This window comes from Bos taurus, chromosome 20, assembly GCF_002263795.3.
Source record: "Bos taurus isolate L1 Dominette 01449 registration number 42190680 breed Hereford chromosome 20, ARS-UCD2.0, whole genome shotgun sequence".
NCBI lineage: Eukaryota > Metazoa > Chordata > Mammalia > Artiodactyla > Bovidae > Bos > Bos taurus.
In genome coordinates, this window is record NC_037347.1 from 1,727,413 (window position 1) to 1,754,483 (window position 27,071).

At 42.4% G+C, this 27,071-nt stretch overlaps 1 protein-coding gene across 2 annotated transcripts in view; it reads left to right on the forward strand.

Moving 5' to 3' along the window:
* DOCK2 (dedicator of cytokinesis 2) overlaps positions 1–27,071 on the forward strand; it is a 457,600-nt gene that overhangs the window by 182,834 nt on the left and 247,695 nt on the right. For both annotated transcript variants that reach the window (XM_024981420.2, XM_024981421.2), the window contains one exon: positions 20,447–20,542. In XM_024981420.2, the coding sequence (XP_024837188.1) occupies positions 20,447–20,542 (96 nt within the window). The remainder of the gene's footprint in view (positions 1–20,446; positions 20,543–27,071) is intronic.

Sequence of the window (27,071 nt, forward strand, 5' to 3'; positions counted from 1 at the left end):
TTTTGGAATCCCCTTGCTTTTTCTATGATCCAACAGATGTTGGCAGTTTGATCTTTGGTTCCTCTGACTTTTCTAAATTCAGACTGTACATCTGAAAGTTCTCAGTTCATGTACTGTTGAAACGTAGCTTGAAGGATTTTGAGTAAGACCTTGCTAGCATGTGAAATGAGCGCAATTGTGCAGTAGTTTGAACATTCTTTGGCATTGCCCTTCTTTGGGATTGGAATGAAAATTGACCTTTTCTAGTCCTTTGGTCACTGCTGAGTTTTCCAGATTTGCTGGCATATTGAGTACAGCACTTTAACCCGCAGCTAAATTCACTATGTCCTCTTGGCTCTCTCCCAACTGCTTCCCAGGGCCGGGATGAGGGTTGGGCAAGTGATGCATTTGCCTGAGGCTAGGGACAAAGTATAATTGGGCACCAAAAATTCGGTAATCAAGAAAAGCTGTATTTCAATGCAACATTTTTAAAAACCAGTATTTTAAGATTTTGTTCATCATTTATTTTTCTGCCTTAATTTGTTTTTTTTAATATGGCATTAAATTTTACTTGCCTTGATTAATGAGCTTTTTGATGCTCTTGCAGTATTATCTCCTGGGTAAGAGCCTTGATCACATTACTCTCTCATCTCAGTCCTGGCAGTTTATGGAGCCTTCAATCAACACCAGCTGCCTGCAGTGGCAAATCTGGGCTCTGACCCATGAATGGGCAAGTTGGCAACTTACAAGAGTAGAGAAAGTACCTTTCTGTTCAGACCTGTTCAGAAGACTGTGGAGGATGCTGTGAAGATTTCTGTCTGTAGGGAACAATTGCATAAAAGCACAGGTTGAAAGGAACAGCCGTTTACACTAAACCTTCTCTGGGCCAGCCACTTGTTTTTCAAGAAACACTTCTTATATATTGCTTGAATTAAACCTCCTGTTCACAGCTGGGAGGCATGAGTTAAAAGACTGCTCAGCAGCAGAAAAATATCACTATAGTTGGTCCAGGTTACAGTTACTGAGGGAACTATAACTTTGATTTGTTCAACTGGTAGAAATGTAAATCCTTAAGTGAAGAAGAAAGTGCTGTTTTTGAAGATGCTTTTGATCTACAGCTCTGTCTAAAGAGTCCCAGCTGTCATAGGCAATGCGGGGACAGCCACCAGTGACTGCATCAGGGAAGTTTCCAGAAAACAACCCAAGAATTCTAGAATGGACATTTTCTCAGGGCGACTTTAGATAACATTAGTCTTAGAGATAAGCACAGTTGATTTAGCAGCCAAGATTGGGGGAGGGGGGGAGTGTTTAGTTTCAGCACAATTTCTCCAAGCAGCATAGCATCCTAAAGTTGTCTTTCACTCTCTATTTATTACCTTTCCCTCTACCAGGAATATAAACTCAGCTTAGCTTTTTCTCTCCAACCACATTTCCTACCACTTTCAGCGGCATTCTGGGTTCTGGGGAGACGCCTCTGACTCTCCCACTGAGCCTTCCTGCTTCTTGCTCTCTGTCCTTGGCCTGTTCCCTCCATGTTTTGGGATTCTTTTTCTTCCTTCTTCTTATCCTGAGGGCCTTCAACTGGTGGTTCACAGCCTGAATCTAGTCACAGATGTGTTTTGTTCAGCTTGCCAAGTTACTTACTACAAACCACAGTCCCATCTCTTCCTGTTGCTTCCTAGTATATTTGTCTGGATTCCCGTGTGTTCATTTCTGTCTTACCCCGCTACATATCTCAGCTGTGACATCTGAACGCCTTGTGACATCTGCTGCCTTGACAGGCCCCGCCCAGTTTCCCTCCTGTTAAGAAATCATCCTCGGTTCTGTGAGCCCAGCCCTAGTCGCTTTCCCTGCAGCATGCTGACGACTGCTGGTCTGCTGTGGAGTTCAGCATTCAGTCATGTGCAGCATTATGTATATTCTTGTCGTATCCAGACTGTCTGGCACGTGCGGAAGGAGGCCCAGCACTTGTTTTTGTTACTTCTCTTCGCAGTGAAGCTTGTGTCTTTCCACCTCTTTGATCGTGAGCATCTGCTGTTTGTCAGGCAGTGTTCTAGGCATAGGGGTGGGAGGCAAAGGTGCTTAAGACAAAATGCTCTTAAATTTACGATGTCTGAGACCTGTTTCCTAGGACTCTCCAGCTCTAGTCTGGGGAGTCAATGGTCTATGCATTTTGGGAGGCACACTTGTCCTCTGCCTTTCTCCATGGTTATCAGTCTTACCACTGCCATCATGAACTCTCTGAATATCCAAAGCAGAACTATTTTGAAACCTGGGTTAATTGCCCTCATCTCTGACACCACCCTTCCCCCCATTCCGCCTTGCTCCAGCCCATTTCGAAGACATATATTTACCCCAGTCTCCCAGAATTTTGACACAGACCACCACCTACTGGAAGTGCTCTTACGAACATGCCTCATACCTGGTTTACAGCCTCTCCGTGCACAGGGCTGGTCCAGTCTTATGTTTTCTCTGTATTTCTACATTGCCTGGGCATAGTGCCGGATTCTGAGCAGATACTCAATAATTAATCTTTGTGGTTTGATTGATCCTCCCATCTTCAATTAGTCTACTTTCCAGAAATACATGCTGACACTAATTTTATTTTTTGTGTTCAGCAAAACCTAATGAGAAAGGTAAATCAGCTGCGGTTGTAAATCAGCTTCATATAAAAAGCAGGTACTAACTTTTGAGTACTGCTGTGCTCCTAAAGCTGTTCGTACATCAGTTTAGAATTCAGCATGCGTTTTCTGATGGAAATCATGCAGATTAATGGTGGTGAAATTTCCAGGCCAGCCTGTTTGAGCCTGTTTAACCTATAGTGTAATTGAACTCTGGACAGAGAGCAGAGGCTCATATTCACTTGTTGGCATTACATGAATAGTTCACAGAGACTGTACGTACTTCACCTTACCTGACTCTCATTACAGCACCTTTGAAGTGTCCTTTAAGCCTCATGGATGCCAAGACTGCATCTGTGTTGTTCACTGTCATGTCCTAACATAATACCCATGCAGGTTGGATAGTCAAAAAATAGTTTTCATTGAGTCAAAGTCTAGTCGAAAGAGCTTTGGAGACACACTGACCATGGATTAGAATCCCGGCTTCCACTCTCACAAGCTGCGTGCTTATTGGGAAGTTATATGTCCTGCCTGAACCTGGCTCAGCTCTCCATATTTTGTTAGTCATGGCCACCATGCTGATACTCAATGTAGGTTTCTTCTTTCCTTCCCTCTTGCCCTGGTGTAATCCCCCTGAAAGCATTTGGTTAATGATGTCTGCTTCCCGAGCTGTACTGGTTGAGGTGGTGGTGACAGGAAGGTGGTTTTTGGTATCAGAGCCTTTCAACCGTTTTTGAGGACACGTAAGTTCTATTTCCAGCTCTAGTTCTGACAGTCTGTGTGATCTGAAGCAGGTCACTCAAACATATCTTTGAAAAGTTGATGGATTTTGATTATTTTCAAGCTTTTCCCCTTAAGTATCTCTAAATTTAGGTGAATGAATATAAATTATCAATATTCTGGAGATCTTTCCCAAAGCTGAATTTATTTGAATTCAATCTCATGCTTTATCTTAATTATTCATGCATGCTTTATTTTCTACTTCACAATAGACCCATGTTTTAAAAGTATTCCTGTTATTTGTGAGTCTCCCATAAATGAATGTTACTATAAGCCAAACACTGTGTGAAAGACCTTGTCTGCAGGAATCAGCTCTTACTGTGATCCTGTGAGTGAGCTGTTATCATGCCCCAGTTGCTGATGAGCAAACAAGGCTTACAGGACTTTTAATAAATAGACTTAGGCTACACAGAAAGTTAGTAGCAAAGCCAGAATTCACTCTGTCTGAATCTAAACTTTTCCATACACCTCATCAAGGGGTAAGTAAAAACTGACTTCCCTTGGCCATCAAATATATTAATAAAAATGCTATGCCAAATTAACTGGAAAAAGCAGAGCGCAAGTTGTCTGCAGGCTGCAGACAGATTTTTCAGGCATGAGGGCGAGAAGGTACCATAGAGGAGGTGAGACATGTTGCTGGGCTGGAACTTTGCTTATGGTAGTATTTGTGCAATAAATAATAACCTTGAAAAACTACTCTGCTTAATTTAGAAATGTGCCGAATGGATAATGAGATAGTTGCTTTTGTTAGCCGTAATTTTTCCTATACATTTTTGTGAGGGATCAGAAATGTAAAAATGCAGGCAAAGTTGGTATTTTTTAATGTCGCCCTCTGGCTTGACATGTCCCTGTGTGGTTGTGAGTAGGTGACAAAGGACAGCTATGCCTCAAAGGACCTTATGGACAGGCACTAGAAATCTGATGAACAGAATCTGAAAGGAACTTCTGTGGAAATAGAGTTTTTCTTATGTGAGTAGAGTTAGTCTTTAGAGAACAGAAGTGATGTTTTCATTTCTGGGGACAAGGAATGACATGATTCAGGGAAGATTGGAGAGGAATAGCTATAATCTTCCAAACTTTCAAACAGTCCCAAGAAGACTAAATATTTATCTGCTTGAAGTCTATTCTAGAAGACAAACTATGACACCACATCCTCTTGGTTATAGGCTAGAAGGTGAAATAAGAAGAGGAGATGGTGCCTGCATAAAGAAATCACCAGCATCTTTGCTCTTTGAGAATACATAACACATCTGTTATTTTGCATCAAACTCTGAATTGATAAGATTCAACATAAATTTAAGTGTGTTAGTTGCTCAGTTGTGTCTGACTCTTTGCAACTCCATGGACTATAACCCTCCAGGCTCCTCTGTCCATGGAGTTCTCTAGGCAAGAATGCTGGAGTGGCTGCCATTCCCTTCTCCAGGGGATCTTCCTGAGCCAGGGGTCAAACCCGGGTCTCCTGCATTGCAGGAAGATTCTTTACCATCTGAGCCACCAGGGAAGTCCTAAAGTAAATTTAGGCAATATCATTTACCCATCCGTTCATCCATCTGTCCAGCCATTCTTCTATCCACTGATACATTCATTTTATATATTTACTCGTATTTTGTGCTTGGTCTTCTCTGGTGGCTCAGTGGTAAAGAATCTGCCTGCAATGCAGGAGACATGGGTTTGATCCCTGGGTTCGGAAGATCTCCAGAGAAGGAAATGGCAACCAACTCCAATATTTTAAGTGGGAAATCCCATGGACAAAGGAGCCTGGAGGGCTACGGTTCAAGGGGTACAAAAGAATCAGCCAAGACTTCGCAACTAAACAAGCAAAATTCTGTGCTTACTTTTTGTCAAGCAGATGCTTCACTTTGGTCATTCAAAATTGAACTGTGTGGGTCCCTAGTTTTGAGAAGTATGAATAAGGTTTTGTGGGAACCCAGAAAGAAAGACAACTAATCCTGTGTGGGGTGAAATGGAGTTTAGAGTGATTGAGTCAGAAAAGGCTTTGCAAGGGTGATGATTGAATTGGGTTTTTGACTGCTGAGTAGAAATTGGCAGGTGGACGAGGAGAGAAGGGTGTCTCAGACACAGGTAGGGCCTACTCTCAAGCCATTCTGCCTCCTCTCTGGGAAGGATGAGCTGACCAAGGGTGGCTGTGTTAGGACTCGGGAGAAACAGAACTGCATCAGACCCAAAAGGCTGAACTCCTTGAAGGAGTTGGTTGCAATTTAAGGCTAAGGTGAGGTAAATTCTGTTTCATGAACACATTGTGACTGTGGGAAGATTAAAATCACCCCAGATCTAGAAGCATTGGAAGCAGAAGACTACTTCTAAGTGTTACACACTTATCAGAAAAAAGCTCAATGTACTTCAAGAATAAACACATGCATTTAGTACAAGATGAACTGGTTATACTAATCAATTATTCCCCTCTCTCACTCTTTGAGAATAAAAAGGGACTGAATATTCAGAAGAAAGAAGACTTCTCTGCTTGCAGCTGGTCAGAAAGGGATCAGAGCCATGGCTTAACATGGCGGGCACTGAGTATATTATGGAGACCAGGAAATAGATGACCTTCTTCTTTTCCAGAAAGCTACCAGAGACCGTATATCAAATTGGAAACTTTGGAATTAATCAGAAAAATGAACTGGTCTTTCCTCTTTCAGATGGATTGTAGATATGTAGGTTTGCCACAGAGAGATAGTAAGAGACTTTCTGAAGAGTTGACTGGGGGTGATAGTAAACATTAGATATGTGATAGAAGTTTAAAAATATTTAAAATCATCATTACAATTAAGGAACAGGGAAGAAAATTACACAAGCTTTATGAACATGAAAACAGACAGACACACACGCTATAGGGGTCAATGAGGTGAGAAAGAGAGAGAGGGAAGGAGAGAGAGAATGAACTCTGACTTCTCCAGAAGAGGAGAATGCCTTTGTTTTAGGAGGCAGGATTTTATCAGCACCATGGAGAGCAGCACAAATTCCATATTGCTTCTTTATAGAGATGAGTTTCCAGGAAGAGTTTTAATTATATTCAGTCTTAACTGAAAAGGCAACATTGATGTCTGTATAACTGCACACATAGATCAGAAGATACACATTCATTCCTCAGATTTATTGCTCCTTTTTGACCAATCCTCTTGTATTTAAGATTAGCCTACTTTCTCCATCCCTTATGGGCAAAGCACAGAGGTTCAAGGGTAAGATTTTAAAGCCTCCTGTTGATGGTAATTTTTCTAAAGTTTTTCGTATAATTGATCTTTAAGTCTTATCAGTGAGTGCAGGCTCTGAATTCTGGCTGAGACACAAGATCCTGGGATGTTTCATGAGACCTGTCTCTGAACTCAGTTTTATGCCTGCCTGATTTGGGAGGGAGAGAGTCTATTAAAAAAAATTGGCAGTAGAGTTTTTATTTGGGGAGACCCTGCTGAGGAAACTAGATCAATCATCACTGAATGAGCTGTCTAATACCTATATTCTTTGTCTGGAGGATTAAGGACATTTTCACTGTTGGAAAGAGGGGAGAAGATTGTGTATATATTTTGATTTCTCTCTCCCCTGGTCTAAGAACCCCTTAGTCATTTGTGTGGGGCCAAGCTGTGGACCCCATACAATTGAGGAAGTCCATGCCCAGAAGCTTCCAGATTCTACATTCTGATTCCATCCCCTTATCTAAGAATCTCTCCTTACTCTGTACAGCAGTTATGTGACATCTCATATTAGCTTTTCTAATTAATTAATGAAGTGAATCCTGCATCCCCTTATTAAAACTGTGATTACTTATTGTGTGTCAGGTATTTGTGCTAAGAACCTAAAATAATGACAGTCTAGCCCTTATCCTCAAGGATCTCCCAGAGGACTCGCCATCTGTTTGTTGAGCCCTGAAAGGAGATTAGGTAGGACTGGATACGCCATGACCTTTACCTCACAGGAGCTTGTAGTCTTGTGTTCTAATGCTCTTGTTCAGGGCCTCATTTTAACAGGAAAGAATTAGCCTTCAGTCAAAGAATGACATTTGATTCATGGAACTGCAAATATCAACAAATAGTTGGAGGTATATTTGAGAAATCATTTGCAGGATTGTGGGGGGAGAATCATTCTTGTCTGTACAGACACCTTCTTTGCCTAAAGCCACTGCAGGACTGTGAATGAAGCCTGGTGAAGCAGTGGCATAAAGCAAAGGGAAACAGAGAGGAAGTGTTTGACTCCAGTGGAGGAGGAGAGAGAAGTAGTCAGGAATGGAGGAGTGGGGAAGGCTCTGGGTGATCAGGACACAGAGGGATAGAACCGTATTTAAATCACTTTCTGGATAAATAGCAAAGATTTTCACCACCAGGGTTTTTCACCACTTCTTATCATATCTTTTAATCATATTCTTATGGATACATAAAATATATTGTCTCATGAACAAGCAAAATGCATTAAAATTAAATAATTTAAATACTTATTTAAACAAATGGGTAATATATAAGCACTTTCTGAATTTTCTGGCCAACAGAGTTTAACAGGGTTCCTATCTGTAGTTTATCTTATTCTTATTCAAACAAGGAATTTTGACATTGCCATAAGACTATGTAATAATACTGAAAATGAGTTAGTGTACAATTTCTGTTAATTTAAAAAAATTATAAATAGCTCACAAGCCCCATTTCTAAAGTGGAAACCCTAAAGGAGCCCATTTCTGGTGGGCCACTTGTTAATTTGTCTTCCTTGTTACATGTATGTATTATAAATAATACAAAGTTTCTATAAAGAGCCATGCACACAACACAGGAGCCTTGCAACCAAGAGGACATAGACTCAAATTCAGCTCCATCACCTATTCTGTGCTTCTGGACAAGTTTAATAAACCTCTGAATTCCCTCATCTGTAACATGGGAAGAACCAGTATAGTAGATTGATAAGATTATTCTGTGAATTAAATGAGATGTGCCTATAAAGACCTTGTAGAAGTATCTGGCATATATTAAGTGCTGAACATTTATTGAACAGTAATAATAATTGGATTAGAATGGACTTTATTTTACATCTTAAAATAGGGTAACACTTATCCCCAGGGTTTTGGTCAAGATGCAGCAAAATAATAAATACACAGCACACAGCTCGGGAGTTGGTGATGGACAGGGAGGCCTGGCGTGCTGTGGTCCATGGGGTTGCAAAGAGTCGGACACGACTGAGTGACTGAACTGAACTGGACTGAACACAGCCCGTTGCCTGACACACAGTATGATTTCAACAGATGTTAGTTGTGTTCTTTATTCATTCAGATCAGATCAGTCGCTTAGTCGTGTCCGACTCTTTGCGACCCCGTGAATCACAGCACGCCAGGCCTCCCTGTCCATCACCAACTCCCGGAGTTCACTCAGACTCACGTCCATCGAGTCAGTGATGCCATCCAGCCATCTCATCCTCTGTCGTCCCCTTCTCCTCCTGCCCCCAATCCCTCCCAGCATCAGAGTCTTTTCCAGTGAGTCAACTCTTCGCATGAGGTGGCCAAAGGACTGGAGTTTCAGCTTTAGCATCATTCCTTCCAAAGAAATCCCAGGGCTGATCTCCTTCAGAATGGACTGGTTGGATCTCCTTGCAGTCCAAGGGACTCTCAAGAGTCTTCTCCAACACCACAGTTCAAAAGCATCAATTCTTCGGCGCTCAGCCTTCTTCACAGTCCAACTCTCACATCCACACATGACCACAGGAAAAACCATAGCCTTGACTAGACGAACCTTTGTTGGCAAAGTAACGTCTCTGCTTTTGAATATGCTATCTAGGTTGGTCATAACTTTCCTTCCAAGGAGTGAGCATCTTTTAATTTCATGGCTGCAGTCACCATCTGCAGTGATTTTGGAGCCCAGAAAAATAAAGTCTGACACTGTTTCCACTGTTTCCCCATCTATTTCCCATGAAGTGACGGGACCTGATGCCATGATCTTCTGAATGTTTTCTGAATGTTGAGCTTTAAGCCAACTTTTTCACTCTCCACTTTCACTTTCATCAAGAGCTTTTTAGTTCCTCTTCACTTTCTGCCATAAGGGTGGTGTCATCTGCATATCTGAGGTTATTGATATTTCTCCCAGCAATCTTGATTCCAGCTTGTGTTTCTTCCACTCCAGCGTTTCTCATGATGTACTTTGCATATAAGTTAAATAAACAGGGTGACAATATACAGCCTTGACGAACTCCTTTTCCTATTTGGAACCAGTCTGTTGTTCCGTGTCCAGTTCTAACTGTTGCTTCCTGACCTGCATACAAATTTCTCAAGAGGCAGGTCAGGTGGTCTGGTATTCCCATCTCTTGAAGAATTTTCCACAGTTTATTGTGATCCACACAGTGAAAGGCTTTGGCATAGTCAATAAAGCAGAAATAGATGTTTTTTCTGGAACTCTCTTGCTTTTTCCATGATCCAGCGGATGTTGGCAATTTGATCTCTGGTTCCTCTACCTTTTCTAAAACCAGCTTGAACATCAGGAAGTTCACGGTTCACATATTGCTAAAGCCTGGCTTGGAGAATTTTGAGCATTACTTTACTAGCGTGTGAGATGAGTGCAATTGTTTGGTAGTTTTAGCATTCTTTGGCATTGCCTTTCTTTGGGATTGGAATGAAAACTGACCTTTTCCAGTCCTGTGGCCACTGCTGAGTTTTCCAAATTTGCTGGCATATTGAGTGCAGCACTTTCACAGCATCATCTTTCAGGATTTGAAATAGCTCAACTGGAATTCCATCACCTCCACTAGCTTTGTTCATAGTGATGCTTTCTAAGGCCCACTTGACTTCACATTCCAGGATGTCTGGCTCTAGGTCAGTGATCACACCATCTTGATTATCTGGGTCATGAAGATCTTTTTTGTACAGTGCTTCTGTGTATTCTTGCCATCTCTTCTTAATATCTTCTGCTTCTGTTAGGTCCATACCATTTCTGTCCTTTATCGAGCCCATCTTTGCATGAAGTGTTCCTTTTGTGTCTCTGATTTTCTTGAAGAGATCTCTAGTCTTTCCCATTCTGTTGTTTTCCTCTATTTCTTTGCATTGATCGCTGAAGAAGGCTTTCTTATCTCTTCTTGCTATTCTTTGGAACTCTGCATTCAATGGATATATCTTTCCTTTTCTCCTTTGCTTTTCGCTTCTCTTCTTTTCACAGCTATTTGTAAGGCCTCCCCAGACAGCCATTTTGCTTTTTTGCATTTCTTTTCCATGGGGATGGTCTTGATCCCTGTCTCCTGTACATTGTCACGAACCTCATTCCATAGTTCATCAGGCACTCTATCTATCAGATCTTTATTCATCACTCCTTACACAATCCCCATAGATTCCTTCCGTTTTGAAGAATAGGAAAGTAGAGCATCTCCAAGGTATATCTTCACAAATGGCCCCACCCAGCCTCCATTCATCAGCATTAAGATGTTGGACTCTTAGACTTTGGGAGGTTCAGTTTTTTGCACTCTAGGCTGTGTGTTGGAGATCCCAGTGTATTAATAAAAACCCCACAAAACCGCTTACAGAATCTAAATAAAAGCAACATTTCTCTCTAGGCACAATGGTATTTGTGTGTGTGTGTGAGAGAGAGAGGTGATAGTTTTGTCACTTTTTTTGTTGTTGCTTTAAGTAGATTTTTTTACTTGCCATGAAATGTAGGTAAAAAGCTTTTGATTAATGGAATAAAATATTTCATAGTTGTGCCTTTTACAAAAGCGTTGACCTGTGTGACTTTGCAGTGCTTCTTGCCCACTCTGTCTCAGTACCATTGACAACAGCCCTCTGCGTGTGAGCACCAAGGCTCCATGGCCACCTCAGGAGCACAGGGTGGGGCTCTCCAGGAGGGGAAGCGCCCTCAGCTCTGAACACAGAGCTACCTGCAGTGCATGGCCATCCCTGGTGTGTGTCCACTCAGTCCTCTGTGAATATGGTTCCTTAGGTGTGTAGCATGCGTGCAAGCTTAGTCGCTCAGTCATGTCCAACTCTTTGCGGCCCCATGGACCATAGCCTGCAAGGCTCCTCTGTCCACGCAGGAATACTGGAGTGGGTAGCCATTCCTTTCTCCAGAGGATCTTTCTGACCCAGGGATTGCAGGTTGATTCATTACCATCTGAGGCAGTAGGGAAGCCCAAGGTGTGTGGACTGACTCTCATTTTGTTCCAATTGGGCAATAGTTCTATTTTCTTTATTATTACACATGATTATTGTGAAAATGTCCAACAAATCTTAGCAAGTAAATTATCCCTTTGACCTCATATCTCTTCCTCTCCTCCCTGTTCAAGATTATCACTGTTAATGGTTCCCTATTAATTTTTTCAGAACTTTTGGACATAGAAAAATATTTTTCAAAATATTAATTGGCTTATATCATATGTGGTGCTATGTAGTCTGCTTGTACTGATATATTAAGTATATCTTTCCGAATCAAGATGTATCTATGTTCCCCTTACTCCATTGTGTGGATAAGCCCAATTTGGGGACATTTATCTTACTTGCTACATTTGGATATTATAAGTGATACAATATGCTAACAACAGCTGTGCACACAAATGTCTGTGTTATTATTTACTTTGGACACATTCACAGAATGATGTATCATCTATAAAATTCTGCCACATCCATTCATTTCTGTGATCCTAAAAAACGGAGGCAGTGGCAGTTACAAGCCTGGACTCTGGGGTCAAACAGACTTGAGTTGGAGTTTGGATCAGTATTTATGTGGCATGTGACCACAGCCAGAACCTCGGTTGCCTCATCTGTTACTCTTGGATAATTAAAGTATTTCCCTCGTTTCATAGGGGCTTTCAGAATTCCCTAAGGTAATACATGCATGCTGTTGTTCAGTCACCAAGTCATGTCCGACTCTTTGCGACCCTATGGGATGCAGCACTCCGGGCTTCCCTGTCCCTCACCATCTCTTGGAGTTTTCCCAAGTTCATGTCTATCGAACTGGTGATACTATCCAACAATCTTATTCTTTGTCGCCCTTTTCTCCTTCTGCCTTCAATCTTTCCCAGCAAATATATGCATAATATGTAGTAAAAGCTCAAAAAATGTTAGCAATCATGTGCTGGAAATACCTACAGAGAATCATTAGATTCTCAAAGTAACTCTGGTATAGTGGGTGCCATTATGCCACAGATGAAGAAACTGAGGCTCAAAGATGTGAGACTGACCGTCACAAGGAAGGAACACAGTGGTAGCTCTATAATCTCTCAAGGAGAGACTGTATCTTTAGAATCCTGAAAATCATTGCCAGAGAGGTTTTGGAGAGTTTAAAGCACTTCCCACCTCAGCACTACCATCATACTTTGAAACGTGGAAGGAGCATAGAATTAGACAGAAGTCAGCTCGGGTTCAGACTTGGCCACCAATGAATGGATAATTCCCTAGCAAGTGGAATTATTGTTCCTGTGTAAGCCTCTCTGATCCCTGTATTTCACATCTGGGGCTTCAGTGGGTTTTTAAGATAAGGAAATGAGATTATGCATGTCAAGTCCACATGCACAGCTCCTAGCTTATAGGATGACCTTGAGATTGTTAGGTAACAGCGGTGTGAGAGTAAGAACCCACATCTTCCTTTCCTTTATTATCTCCCTCTACCACCAACTCAAACTCTCCCCTCTAGAGAAAACTAACCTATAGTGTAAAGACACTCATGACCGCAAGAAGGAATTGCCCAAGTCCTAGCCCGAAAGTGGGGGTTACTCATGGGTAGGAGAGGCAGAGATGATGGGGTGCAGCAAAGACCCCCAGCCAACTTCACTGATCCTGACTCCCATGTCTCTTGAGTCACTAGCTGACTCTTTCACTTGCTTCACACAATGAGCTGTTCTGTGGTAAAGTCAAGTCTTTCAGAATGGAAACCAGTTCTCGTAGGAGGAAAGAAAACAGCATTAAACCCAGAATTAAACTCATGAGGAAATCGCATCACCTCCAGGAGCCAGAGGAGAGAGAGAGGATGGCTCTGCTCTAGGTGATAGTGGGCACTATCTTGGAAGTTAGGATGTTTTCTTTCTAGGTTAGTGTTTGTGGTGCTTTCAAGATCAGAAAGAGGTCGAAAAGACTTTTTATATAGGAACACAAAGAAAAGAAAAACAATAGAGTCCATGGATGTTATGGTCAGAACATGCATCATTACTCTTGTTAAACAAAGAAGGTCTTTGGATTTAACTCTGTAACTGTGACCTGATAATCTTCATCGTAATACTGAAAAGAGGAGCTGGGGTTGTCCTTGGCATGAACACAAGGGCCAAGGCTGTTCGCAAGCTGGAGCAGAGGGAGCAGTCAGTTGGACTTTGCTCGGCAGAACTGATTTTTCATTCTAGCGTTAATGACATGACTGTCACTGGTTACGTGACCTTGTAGTACTCACCCACCCACCCACCCTCCCAAGAAAGTTGAAGTTCAAAATCTGAGACATTTGTATTATATAATCTCATTTTCTTGTTATTTAAACATTGACCCATGTATTTGTAATTCTTCTAATTAAATTCACTCACTTGTAAATATTTAAACATGAAATTTTAGGGTAGACATCTTTGAAAAGATGGTAGATGAAACATAGTTATATATTTTGCTCCCTGTTAAAAACCTACTGAAAAAATATTAAAGGGAGTTTTATAAAAGGAAGATAGATATCATGTGAAAAAGTAATAAATGACATGATTCATAAGCCAGCAATGCAGAAAACTGAAAATTCATCCAGTCTAAAGCAAAGATTGCCCACACAGTTTGAGGAAACGGTGATACCGAGTGTCCCTGGAGGTAGGATGAAGGAGAGAAGTTCAAACAAGTAGGATCGGTTGCAAGTCTGTGAAAGAAGCAGCCTGACTCTGAGCAGCTGGGTCACTGGACGTTCGTTCCAAAAAGAGAATAAAACAGCAGGTATCTGGACTAGGAGACACCAGGCAAAATCGAAGGGAGTGATGTCTCACTCAAAACAAGGTTTCAGTCGAAGTATGCATCCTGGAAGCTCACAGTCCCAGCACTTTCCTCCCACTCAGCTTCTGCAATGCTGGCAGCCAGGCCTTAGGCCTTCAGACAAGAGCTCAGAAAAGTCTTGTCTGTGTAATCTGACCAGCCCACACCAGCCCAGAAGAAAGAATTGTGTGTACTGATACCTGCGCGTCTCATAGTAATTCCCCAGTCCGATCACCCTGCAATGAAGCTTCCAGACCACAAGCCCTACTCCTGTGCCCAGGCTTGGCAACCAGCCTTTGAGTTACCCACACTAAAATGTCACCATTGGTTAAAGAGGACTAAGGAAGAACTCTGGGCTTCCCAGGTGGCACTAGAAATGGGAATTGGTTACAGTTTGGAGAACTTTTTAAATGGCTAAATATGAATGTCAAAGTGTCAGTCACTCAGTTGTGTCCAACTCTTTGCAACCTCATGGACTGTAGCCTGCCAGGCTCCTCTGTCCATGAGATTCTTCAGGCAAGAATACTGGAGTGGGTAGCCATTCCCTTTTCCAGGGGATCTTCCCGACCCAGGGATCAAACCTGGGTCTCTTGCATTACAGGTGGATTCTCTACTGTGTGAGCCACCAGGGAAGCCCATGCTAAATATGGGTCAAAGCAAAACTACATACACTGCCGCTGGGTGGGAAGGAGAAATGGGAAGGACGCAAGGGCCTGATGGGGAAGAGAGAGGAATGAGAGTGAGATCCTTGTCTTATATGATGGTGAGCTTGCAGATAGCACGAAAAGGAAGAAAACGTTTGTTTAGAAAGGAGTAATGCAAGCATGTTTTTGGCAACACAGTCATAAATACCAAAATAACAACTTCAGCAGCTAAAAGAAGTAAAGAGCTTCCCCTGGTGAGCAGAACACGAGGCACTGCTGTTTTGTTGCTTTGTTTCTTTAATGAACCTTGGAGAATGTTTTTAAACTACACATATTTGTAACTTTGATAAAAATAATGTCACTTGTACAACGCAGAGTCCTCAAACAGTTAAAAACATCATCTGACGGGGACTTCCACTGGTGGTGGAAGGCGCCCAGCTAAGGCGCCCAGCACAGGGCCCCTGGGTTCCGTCCCTGGTCAGGGAACTAGACCCCACGTGCTGCAACCAAGAGTTCACATGCCACAACTAAAGATCCCTCGTGCTGCGTCGAAGATTGACAATCACACACGTGGCGCCTGCATCAGTCACTCAGTCCTGTCTGACTCTCTGCAACCCCACGGACTGTAGCCCACCAGGGTCTTCTGTCCATGGAATTCCTTAGGCAAGAATACTGGAATGGGTTTGCCATTTTCCTCCTCCAGGGAACCTTCCCAACCCAGGGATTGAACCGATGGCTCCTGTGTCTCCTGCATTGCAGGCAGACTCTTTACTTGCTGAGCCTTCAGGGAAGCCTCTGCTTAAGGCATGGTGCAACCAAATAAATAAATATCTGTTAATATCATCTTATGCAATTAGATAGCAAGTTTCAGAGTTTTATTTAATAAACTAGGGTATCAGCTGAACAATGAAAGAGCTGATTTAAAAGTATTTAGGATTATTGATTTTTTGGGGGGTGGGAAGGGGAACACATGCTTGTAGAAAATTGTCCTTACATATAAGACAACATTCTACAAATCAGTAGAACCTTTAGCAAACCAGCAAAAAGCAAAACTCACATTTGGTTATTTTTCTACAAGTTAACCTTCATCTTCATAGAGCTGTAATCAGTTGTGGATGGTTCAGTTCAGCTCAGTCGTGTCCAACTCTTTGTGATCCCTTGGACTGCAGCACGCCAGGGTTCCCTGTCCATCACCAACTCCCAGAGTTTAGTCAAACTCCTGTCCATTGAGTCGGTGATGCCATCCAGCCATCTCATCCTCTGTCATTCCCTTCTCCTCCTGCCTTCAATCTTTCCCAGCACCAGGGTTTTTTCAAATGAATCAGTTCTTGGCATCAGGTGGCCAAAGTACTGGAGTTTAAGCTTCAGCATCAGTCCTTCCAAAAACTATTCAGGACTGATTTCCTTTCGGATTGACTGGACTCTCAAGAGTCTTCTCTAACACCACAGTTCAAAAGCATAAATTCTTCAGCGCTCAGCTTTCTTTATAGTCCAACTCTCACATCCATACATGACTACTGGAAAAACCAGAGCTTTGACTAGATGGACCTTTGTTGGCAAAGTAATGTCTCTGCTTTTTAATATGCTGTCTAGGTTGGTCATAGCTTTTCTTCCAAGGAGCAAGCGTCTTTTAATTTCATGGCTGCAGTCACCATCTGCAATGCTTTTTAGAGTCCAAAAAAATAAAGTCTGTCACTGTTTCCACCGTTTCCCCTCTCTTTGCCATGAAGTGATGGGACTGGACGCCACGATGTGGATGGTAATCAAACACAATTACATTTCCCGAGAATGTTAAGAGGACTGCTCCCCTCTTTTCCAATATGAGCTTGTCAGAAATGTTCTGTTTAAAAAACATGCCTCCTCATTTTGCTTTATTTCCAACTTTCGGATCTTGTTCCTAGACACTTGCCATAAATAAGCTTTAACTTTAAAAATAAGCACAATAAACATAAAGGAATATTACTGAGTTCTAGCTAGATGCTGCTGTGTACTGTCTGCTCTTCCCTCTTTGTTAAAAAAGGAATCTTGCATGACCTAGAGGGGTGTTAACGACATATTAGCACTAAAGAGAGATTTTTCTACTTGGTGTTGTCAAAACGGTTAAAGAAAAATTTGAAAGAAGGGGATACCTTTCACACAATTGTATTCAAAGTTAGGAAATTCTGTGTCTGTGTATTACTACTTAAAATTGTCTCCTATATGGTATGCTCTATCACAATTCTGGAAGCACTGTGAGGAAGCAGTAGTTTTGAATCTCATTCCACAGAGTCTTGGGCTGACATCAGGACTAGGATGAGCCAGGAAGGCAGGGGCTGCTCCTCCACCCCCATTTGAGCTCGCCTTTCATTATGTTATATAGTACGTTTAAGCATAAGATTTCATTTAAGGAAAGGACTCCAAGTTCCTTCCAGATCTCACAGCTTATGATTATTAAAAGAAAAAAGTCACTACAATTTGCAGTGTGTTTAGGTTGGAAAGATTAATTTCTTTGCCAGGGCCATAATAGGAAGACTGACTTTGTCATTTCAATTACAAGCCACCGTTTAATTCGAGCCTGTAAGACATGTTCCTAGAGGTTCCCTCCCTTGCCTGGCAGCGGAGCAATTAGCGGCGGGTGATTTGTGGCTGCATTTTTACTGCTTAGCGCAGGTTTATCATCTTGAAAGTTTTCCATTTGCATATACGCTGTACATTCTTTGGGTGACATTTCGATATCATTCGGAGTTTAGGTTGTGCATTGCCTTGCACTGCACTTTCTGCTACGTGATGGGACTCCAAAAGCGGGCCAGAACGCTGCTGCAGACCTGGGGGAACGGGAGCTGCAGCCGCCACTCACTGAAGGCTTACTGCGCATTGGCCCTTAGTACTTTTCCTGCAGGACTTTATATTTCAGAACAGTGCTTTGAGGTTTCTATTGTTTGTCACATCTTATAACTAAAAAAAACTGAAATGCAGAGAGGAAAGGTAATTCACCCAAGGTCTCCAGGCTCAAATAAGCAAAACTGAGATTCACACCCAAATCTGTCTGATCTCAAAACACTCTGCTACACAACTTCCCCTTTCGGGAGCTTTCAGAGTGAAATGAATTGAATTTGACAGTTTTCCACTTTTAAATACCAAACTTCCTGAGCAGTCTAATTGATGCTCTTTGGACTAAGAAAAATGGCTATTTAAAAGAGGCAGGGGGCAGGAGGGCAAGAGAAAAAGGTTTTATTATCTGTATTGGTAAAGGAAGAGATGTAATCCTAGAAAAAAAATAACATCAAATGGAATCTATCATATAAATTTGCAGTGGGCTTAAGTTGATGAAATGGCAAAGGAATACAGAGAAGATAAGGGAGTAATGAAAAAAAGCACTGAAGATTTCTTTAAAGGGAAAGAAAAGGTTAGAAGTCACCGAAGGCAGTTGGAAACTGGCTCAATTGAAGGCAGAGTCTGTCCATTTTGATGTATGGAAGAGGCTAACGAGGTTTCAAAGTAACAACCAGAGATCTGTGTCCCTGTTGCAGCCAGTCTGGGTGAGATTGGATGAGGGGAAGGTTCTGCAGCCAAACTTCTGGGTTTGAATCCTTTTTCCCTGACTTTCTAGCTGGCTCTCTCTGTACAAATTACTTGACCTCTCTGGCTTCAGTCTCCTTATCTGAACAATGGAGATCATAATATCATCCATCTCGTTGTGAGAGGAACTAAAGTATTTAGCAGTGTGCCAGGACTTAGTAAGCTATAAGCATCGTGCTCACATGGTGCAAGAAATAGGAGACTGTAAACCAGCAAAAAGGCTTAAAGAAACAAAGGGGAAGGAGACCAGGAGGGACGTTCACCTGTAGCCAGGAAGTAAAGGGGCATGTTCTCTTGCCCACTTGAGCATCAGGAGGAAAACGTAAGATGTGGGGAAAGGCAGGATAATGGGGAGCTCAAGCCTAGCAAGAGACTGAGGTCTGGCTGAACTTAATGGAGTCTGAGAATTGTTTCTGTAAAATACATGCTCTGATGGCAGCTCTGGTGGCAGAGGTCCTGCAGTGAGCTCCACAGGGCTGGGGAATCAGGGATTAGCCAGCATATAGAAGTGAGTGTAGGGCAGAGAGGGAAAGAAAGCTCTGGGTTATTTATCTTTGGGTGCCAAGAGTCACTGAAGGCCCATTGGGAGGGAAGGACATTTTTTAATAAGCACTTCTTGTTTTCTTGTTCTCTCTTTTGCAACTGTGAACCTATTTTCCATTTGTTACATTAAGAGATAAACCATAGTTACGCTGGATGCAGCAAAGATATATAAGGTGCTTCATGAATGAGTGAATGGTCACCTGCTTTTTCAGCCACCATTTCTTTATCACTTTCTGTATGTCAGGCTATTGTTAGGTCCTGGAGTCACAGGATGTTCCCAAATCCAAACCTTCATTTCTAGCACTTCACTGTGTTGTGTCATGGTTCTTAGCTGTCAGAATAACCCACGTGCAATTCAGAAATCGCTGATGTCCAGGGTTTATCTCAGACCTGCAGTTTTTCCTGCAGTGGAATTAGGCAAGTGAATTTTTTCAGAATTCATTTTTCACTTTTATGTTCACATCAACCATGAAAGACTGGTTAGAAAACCTTTCACGGTTTATAAATAAGGAACCTGAAGCTCAGAAAGGTTAAGATGATAAGTGAGGTCACACAGCAGGTGAGGGCAAAGTTGGAACTCAGGTCCAGAGCTACTGAGTTTACAATCCCACAGCCTTTCCACTTGGCCACGACTACTGTCCCAAGTATGCATGGATGAAACTCTGTGTCCTAAGTCTATGCTGGTAAAGGGACCTGAGGACACAGGCAGACATACGTAAAACACTTCCCTGCCACAACGTGTGCTCAAAAGCACCACCAAGTCCTACAAGGTTCAGGGACTTGGATTTAAAGTGGCAGCATCCTGTGAATGTTACGCCCTGGCTCATTGTTGACTGCTTTCCTCCAAAGTGGATAAAGCACTTTCAACTGCACGAGCTCTCCCGTAGTTACGGTTTTCATTACCTAACCCCAGTCCCAGCTACAGAAACACTGCCTTCTTCTTTTTGTCTCTCCAGCCTAGACTCCAGCCTAGAGGTAACAGCGGCTGCCTGCCATTGTTAATCCTTAGGTTACCTTGGTGTCTCAGCTTTTTCATCACCTGTATAACCAGTTTCCTACATTAAATTCCCTCTTATTCCAGGTTAGATCCTGTTACACGGATGAAGAAACCAAGGTTCAGAGAAGTTAGGTAACTCATCCAATATAATATAGTAATTCTCGACAGAGTTAGTATCCTGAACCGTAAGTTTCTGATTCCAGAGTTTAAGTTCTTAATTACTGACTTAAGTTTAAGGTGGTTAGTGAAGTTCCTGATGCCCCAAGCAGGTGGTGATGGCAAGGAAGCTCGATGGCGATGATGGTGCTGCTGCTGGTACTGTTGGTGGTGGGCGTGGTGATCGCCATGCTTACCACTGTCGCGCGTCCTTTGGAAGCGGTGTGCAGACATTGTACAGTGTCCTGGTTGTCACACAGATGTCTCTGTGTTACAGGCCTTCACCTACCACCACATCCAAGAAATCATGGTCCAGCTGCTTCGCACGGTCAACCGGACAGTCATCACGATGGGGCGGGATCATGTTCTGATTGTAAGTAGATCTTTTCCTCTTGTCAAACATTCCAAACTGTTTGGAGTCAAGGGATGAATTTTCTGGAACGTCGGTCATATTAAATGCCCAGCAACAATTGTTGCTTTGTTTTGGATTATAAAGGTCAGATTTTTCCTACGTGGGTTGGGAGAACATGAGAGTTAACTTGAGTTGCTAAGATAAAATTGGGCTTAGGACTTGTCTCCCAAGATGAATGTAGCAGGTAAGTGGAGCCTCTCTTAGTCTCAACTTCCTCATCTATAAATGGTGGAAAGTTCTGTCACCAGAGAGAAGGTTTTGTAAGTAAGGCACGTCCAACTGTGTCACTCCTTTGCTCAGTCTTGCTAGTGGTCTTCCATCTCACTCAGTATAAAACCCAAACCATTGCTAGAACATGAAATGCCCTCCCCGCCTTGATGGTTCTTTTATGTGTTTCTCCCACACATAAAACATTATTCCATTTGCTATTCCCTCTGCTTGGCCTGTCTCTTCCTTGCTTATACCCTGATGTTAATCAAATCTTGGCTTAGGTGCCACCTTATCAGAGAGACTTCCCTGCCTGACTGCTCTGTCCACAGTATCCAGCACTTGTCCGTGTGCTTTCCGTCTCTACACCTTGCTCCTTCATGTTTCTTAGTTCAGTTCAGTTCATTTCAGCTGCTCAGTTGTGTCCAACTCTTTGTGACCCCACGGACTGCAGCACACCAGACTTCCCTGTCCATCACCAACTCCCAGAGCTCACTCAAACTCGTGTCCATCGAGTCGGTGATGCCATCCAACCATCTCATCCTCTGTCGTCCCCTTCTCCTCCTGCCTTCAATCTTTCCCAGCATCAGGGTCTTTTCCAATGAGTCCATTCTTGGCATCAGGTGACCAAAGTATTGGAGTTTCAGCTTCAGCATCAGTCCTTCCAATGAATATTCAGGACTGGTTTCCTTTAGGATTGACTGGTTTGATCTCCTTGCAGTCCAAGGGACTCTTCTAGTACTTATCACTATATAAGTGATATATATCTGTATATATCTATGTGTGTGTATGTGAATGTATATATATATATATATATATATATATATATAATTTTATTTCTTTGCTTATTGGCTGGCTCTCCTTGTAATAATATGAGCTGAAGAATGAAAAGATCTTTGTCTGTTTTGTTCATTTGTATCTCCAGACCCTTCAGCAGTGCCTGGAATATAGTAGGTACTTGATAAACACTTGTTGAGTGAATGAATGAGTGAAGGAAAAAATGAAATGCACCAGGCAGGAACTCTAAAGTTTAATGGAGACAAGTGCTACTCAGCTTTGATTGATTGAAACTATGTGGGGTTAGCTATACAGCTGCCAGAACTCCCAACCTCTCGAGAGAAGCTGAAAATTCCATACTTTATGTGAAATTTCCTGATGTTTAAGGGTTGGCAGCTGCTTAAAAATATTTATAAACATTTTATGATCCCCAAACATCTGGATTCGGCTTTCAGAAAGCCAGTTTGAGATCTCTACTTTAAAATAGTATGATATGAGCCAGGTTTGGGGATGTCGACTATCAGTGACTATAGTCCTGCTTCCTGGATACAGAACATATGGTGCTGAGGGTTTATTCTAACAGTTGCTGGGCAGGTATTTGATCCCTGCCTCGAAGCAGCTGAGTGTAACAGTCTTCTTCCTCCCCGTTCAGTCCCGTCTACTCATGTGGGTGCTTGGTTCCTAGTGGTGACATCCATGGAGGGCACCAGCAGTGCCTTCTGCAGCAGAGAGCCATGGGAACCATCCTCTGTCATTTGTCCATCCTTCCACCTTTAGAGCATCGCCATTATTTTTTATTCAGTTACAAGTTTCCACATCTGTGGTTCCCGTAATGCACCTTAGATAAGCATTTTATGACCTCCCTAATCTTTATTCCTTCTCTTTGGAGCCAGACCTAAAGACGATCATCAATCTATTCGGCTCATTCCATATATAGCAGGCTCTTAAGTCTCTGTCTCTTTTTTAGAGCAGTGAGTCTTTAAAACAGTGCCTGGACCATAGAAAGCACCAAGTAATTGGCGTCTGTTATTATTTTGCTTTCTCTTTGGTGCAGTGTGTCTCTCTGTCCCTTCACATTAGCAACATAGTCAGGCGAGCCGAGTCTGGCCGTTTCATGCTGAGACCTTTGTTTGGTGCCGTGTCCCGGTTGCTTGCCCTCCAATGCACACTGCTCACTGCTGGTCTGTTAATGTTTGCCAGGACTCCCCTACTCTAGAATGTTCAGCGGCTCCCTACTGTCTGCCAAATTAAGGTATAAATGCACTAGTCTGGCCATTCTCAGCTTCTGTGATCTGGCCATAACCAAAATTTTCAGCCTTTTCATCTACTTTTATCCATCCACAGTATCTAGCCAAAGTGGATATCGGCATATTGCCCCAGCTGCAGCCTGGCGTGCTGCAGTCCTTGGGGTATCAAAGAGTCAGACACGACTGAGCAACTGAACTGAACTGAACTGATGTTGCCCAAACGTGCCTGGCACTTGTTCACTTTCATGCTGCCTTCTTTGTCTGGAATTGTAATCCTACCTAGTCTTCTAGGTCCAGCACAGACTCCCCTGTAAAGCTGCCCCAACCTCATCAACCTGGTTGAGATCTCCCCATTCTTCTAAACCACACAGCTCTCTCATCTTTCTTTTTTTTAACAGCTTCATAAGATATAATTTACATACCTTTAAATTTAACCATTATAAGTATTCAGTTTGATGAGCTTTTATAATGCATACAGTTGTGCAACCATAACCATAATTTAGTTTACAATACTTTTTCACCCCAAAAGTCCCGTTTGCAGTGACTGTCCACCCACCCCTACCTCTTTACGCCTACGCTAGCTAGGTCAGCAACCACTGTTTTCTGTCTATAGATTTGCCTTTTCTGGAAATTTCATATAACTGAAATCATACAGTTGGAGGCCCTTTGTATCTGGCTTCTTTTCGTGAATAGTTTTTTTTGAAGTTTGTCTATATTTTAGGGTATTTCAGTATGAAATTGCTTTTAATTACTAAAAAGTATTGCACTGTATGAATATATTACATTTTGTTTATTCTTTTTCAGTTGATAGATATTGAATTGTTTATGATTTTTGGCTATTGTGAGTACTGTTGCTGTGAACATTTACATGTAAATTTTGTGTGAACAAACTGTAATTTCTCTCGGGTAGAAATGTAGGAGTGGAATTGCTGGGCCCTACGGGAAGTGTGTGTCTAACCTTATAAAAGCCTGCCAAGCTCTTTTCCCTGTTTTGCATTTTACTTTCCCATCAGTGTACAGGTGTTCCGTGTTCGCCCGCATCCTCAGCAGCACTTGATACTGTCAGTCCTTTGGGTTTTAACAGTTCTAGTGGCACCTCATTGTGGTTTTCATGTGTGTTTATCTGACGGCTGTTGGTACTGAGCATCTTTTCCTTTGCCTGCTTTGTTTCGTTTCTAAGTCATTTTCATCCGTGAAGTTGACGTCTATAGTTCTTCTCTTGTACCGTAAGACTTGAGACTTGGGCCTATCTGTAAAATGGGGGTAATAACAGACCTTTTTCATAGAGTTGCTGTGACAGTTAAATGTAGTAATACCTGAGAAGCACTTGCACGTGTGTTTCTTCTACATAGTATGCATCTGTTTATTCACGCAGCATTTTCTGAGAGCCTCTTATACACTCAGCACAAAGGCTCAGAAATGAGTCTGGGCCTGCAGGAAAACCATGCCCTCCAATGGGATGCCTCTCAAGTACCTCACACTCACTGTATCCCAATCCCAACTCATCACGAACCCCCTGGAGTCTCCGCCACACTGCCAGCACTCACCATCTCAGCTTATGGAGCTGACCTCCTAGAACTGAGGCGCTGCCCTTGGCCCCTCCCTCACCGCCACCACTTCTAGCCACTCGCCAAGTCCTGCTGCTCTCAGCACCTCTGACCTGGTGCCTCCCCACCCCACTCCCCACTCGGCTCCCAGCACCCGTGGTGACACACTCAGTCATCAGGCTTGCCACACTTAGTCATTTATGAGGGGGTTTTCTGACTTCTGTGCTCATGACCGCTACATTCCATGGACTGCCATGAGGACAGGGACCACATTTAACTCATCCTTTTTATCCTTCTCACCTAGCAGGGTACCTGGTTTACTGTGGATGCTCAATAAATGTTTGTTGAGCAAAGGAATGAATGAAATACTCCCTGAAAGTGTGGTGCTATACTATACCTTCATATTTTTGTATATGCTTTTCTCTCAATTTAGGTTGCCTTTCCTTTTTCAGGGAACACTTTTTCTGAATACCAGGAACCCACATTTCAGGAAGTGTGGGTAGAGTGTAAAGAATTGCCTGTTCAGACTTTCCCTGCCCTGCCCAGGCCTGATGCTGGGCTTCCCTGGTGGCTCAGTTGGTAAAAGAATCTGCCTGCAGTCCGGGTTTGATCCCTGGCTTGGGAAGATCCCCTGGAGAAGGGAAAGGCTACCCACTCCAGTATTCTGGCCTGGAGAATTCCACGGACGAAGAGTCCATGCGAAGAGTCCATGCAAAGAGTCGGACATGACTGAGAGACTTTCACTTCACTTCACTCCAGCCTAACGCTGGGAGCCTTGCAGTTCTGAGTTGCTAGCTGTGTCGTTAGTCTCAGTGACTCTTGGATTCGCTGCTGTAATTACAGTGATGAGAGTGCCAAGTAGAGAGTACTAGAGATGTGTAGCAAGCACACCTCACTAGAAACAGGGATGTGCCTAAACTTTTGTTGTTCTTTAGATGCTAAGTCCTGTCTGACTCTTTTGCAGCCCCATGGATTGTAGCGTACTAGGGTCTTCTGTCCATGAAATTTCCCAGGCAAGAATACTGGAGTGGATCGCCATATCCTTCTTCAGGGGCCTGAACTAGAAGGAAGAAATAAAACAGGTCTTTCCTAAGATTTAGCTTCATTTTCATAAAATAGGCCTTTCCAGCAATTCTTAGAACTATCTCATCCAAATTAAAGAAAATTATGTTGGAAAGTAATTACTCAGAGGTCAGGGGTCTTTGTATTAGCACTGAAGGCCCCAATTTAAATTCAAATTGAAATTTGACAAGGAGACGAGATTGCCATTCCAACCATCACTTTAAATTTTCCAGATATGATTTTTATTGGCTGGTTTCCATTACTTGGGAATATTAAACAATCAATATTTATGACAAAAACCAGAAGCATCTAGTTCTGAAATCCCAAGAGGCCTCGACTGGGTGTAGGCTGCATTGCTCTTGTGTCACTATGTGGGGTTAAATAGTGACTTTTTTTTCTTATTTGTAGGAGTAGACACGTTGCAATAGAAGGTGTTGGTATTAAAATTACAGAAGCCCTAGCTAGGGTGGATTGATTCTTGTGTGCAGCACATTGTAATTATCATTTGCTGGAAATAGCCATTCCTGAGTTTTCTCTGTAGACCATCTGCCTGAACAATGGAATGTTGATGGTAACAAATGAGCAAAAGGAAATTTTTACAAAAAGAAAAACAAACTTTTACATGGCTGCTTCTCTCTCTTCCTCTCTTTGCCAGAGTCTAATCTGTCAGATAAATGTTTATTTACTGAAATGACCAAAGATTTTGACTTTGATGCTGAGAAAGGCAGCGTGGTTTGGTAGAAAGGACCTTTTGGATAAGGGCAAGTAGGAGAAAGTTTCCACACTCTAGACCTTGCACAGTGAACTGTATTATTTTTTGAGATCTTTGTCATATATCTAAGTTTCCTAATTTGGCCAATGCCCATCCTCTTTCTCTCTTTCCCTGCCTTCTGAGGCCCTGAGTCAGGGGCAGAAAATAGATTTCACTTTATGTGCCAGCTCTGGTGGGTTGGCAATGGCTGCCTGTTGTACTGTGTTGAAAAAAATTCTCAGGCTACATCTTGGCTCAGTGGGAAGAAGTGCTGAATTGATCTGTGATGTCTGTTACAAGCATAAGATTAGAGAACAGCAATGTGTACAAGATTCTTGCAAATATTATGTATTGACTGAAGTAATTGGTGTTTTCTGGCTTAATCCAAAAGCTCCTTTATAACCAATATTCCTTTTCACATATTCTTAGCTCTTTAAGAAGGTTGTAGTGTAAGAGCAAACACGCAATGGAAAAAGCCAGTAATCTAAGAGTGTGCATTTTTACCAGGGAATGGTTTCTATGTGCTATAGTCATATTTTATCCAGTGTAAGATGCACCATGATTTTATGATCTCAGTAGAAAGAGATCTTGCTACCAATTAAACTGCAGCAAGGTAGTATATTATTGCACTGATTGTAATCTCGAGAGATTGCTAAAATATAAGAAAGTTTAACTGAAAATCCCTATTGTGCGATGGAGTTCATTTTTGAGGCTCACAGGTGTCACCCTCTCCCATTGGTCAGGAGAATAGACTGACTGAGCTTCCAAAGATGGAAGCATCATAGTGAAGGTCACATGGCTAGTAGCAGGATGGGATGTGAACCAAGGCGCCTCTGACATCAGACCGTGGGTACCTTGTGTTGTCCCCAGGTCTCAAAGTGTGGGGGAAAATGTCCAAG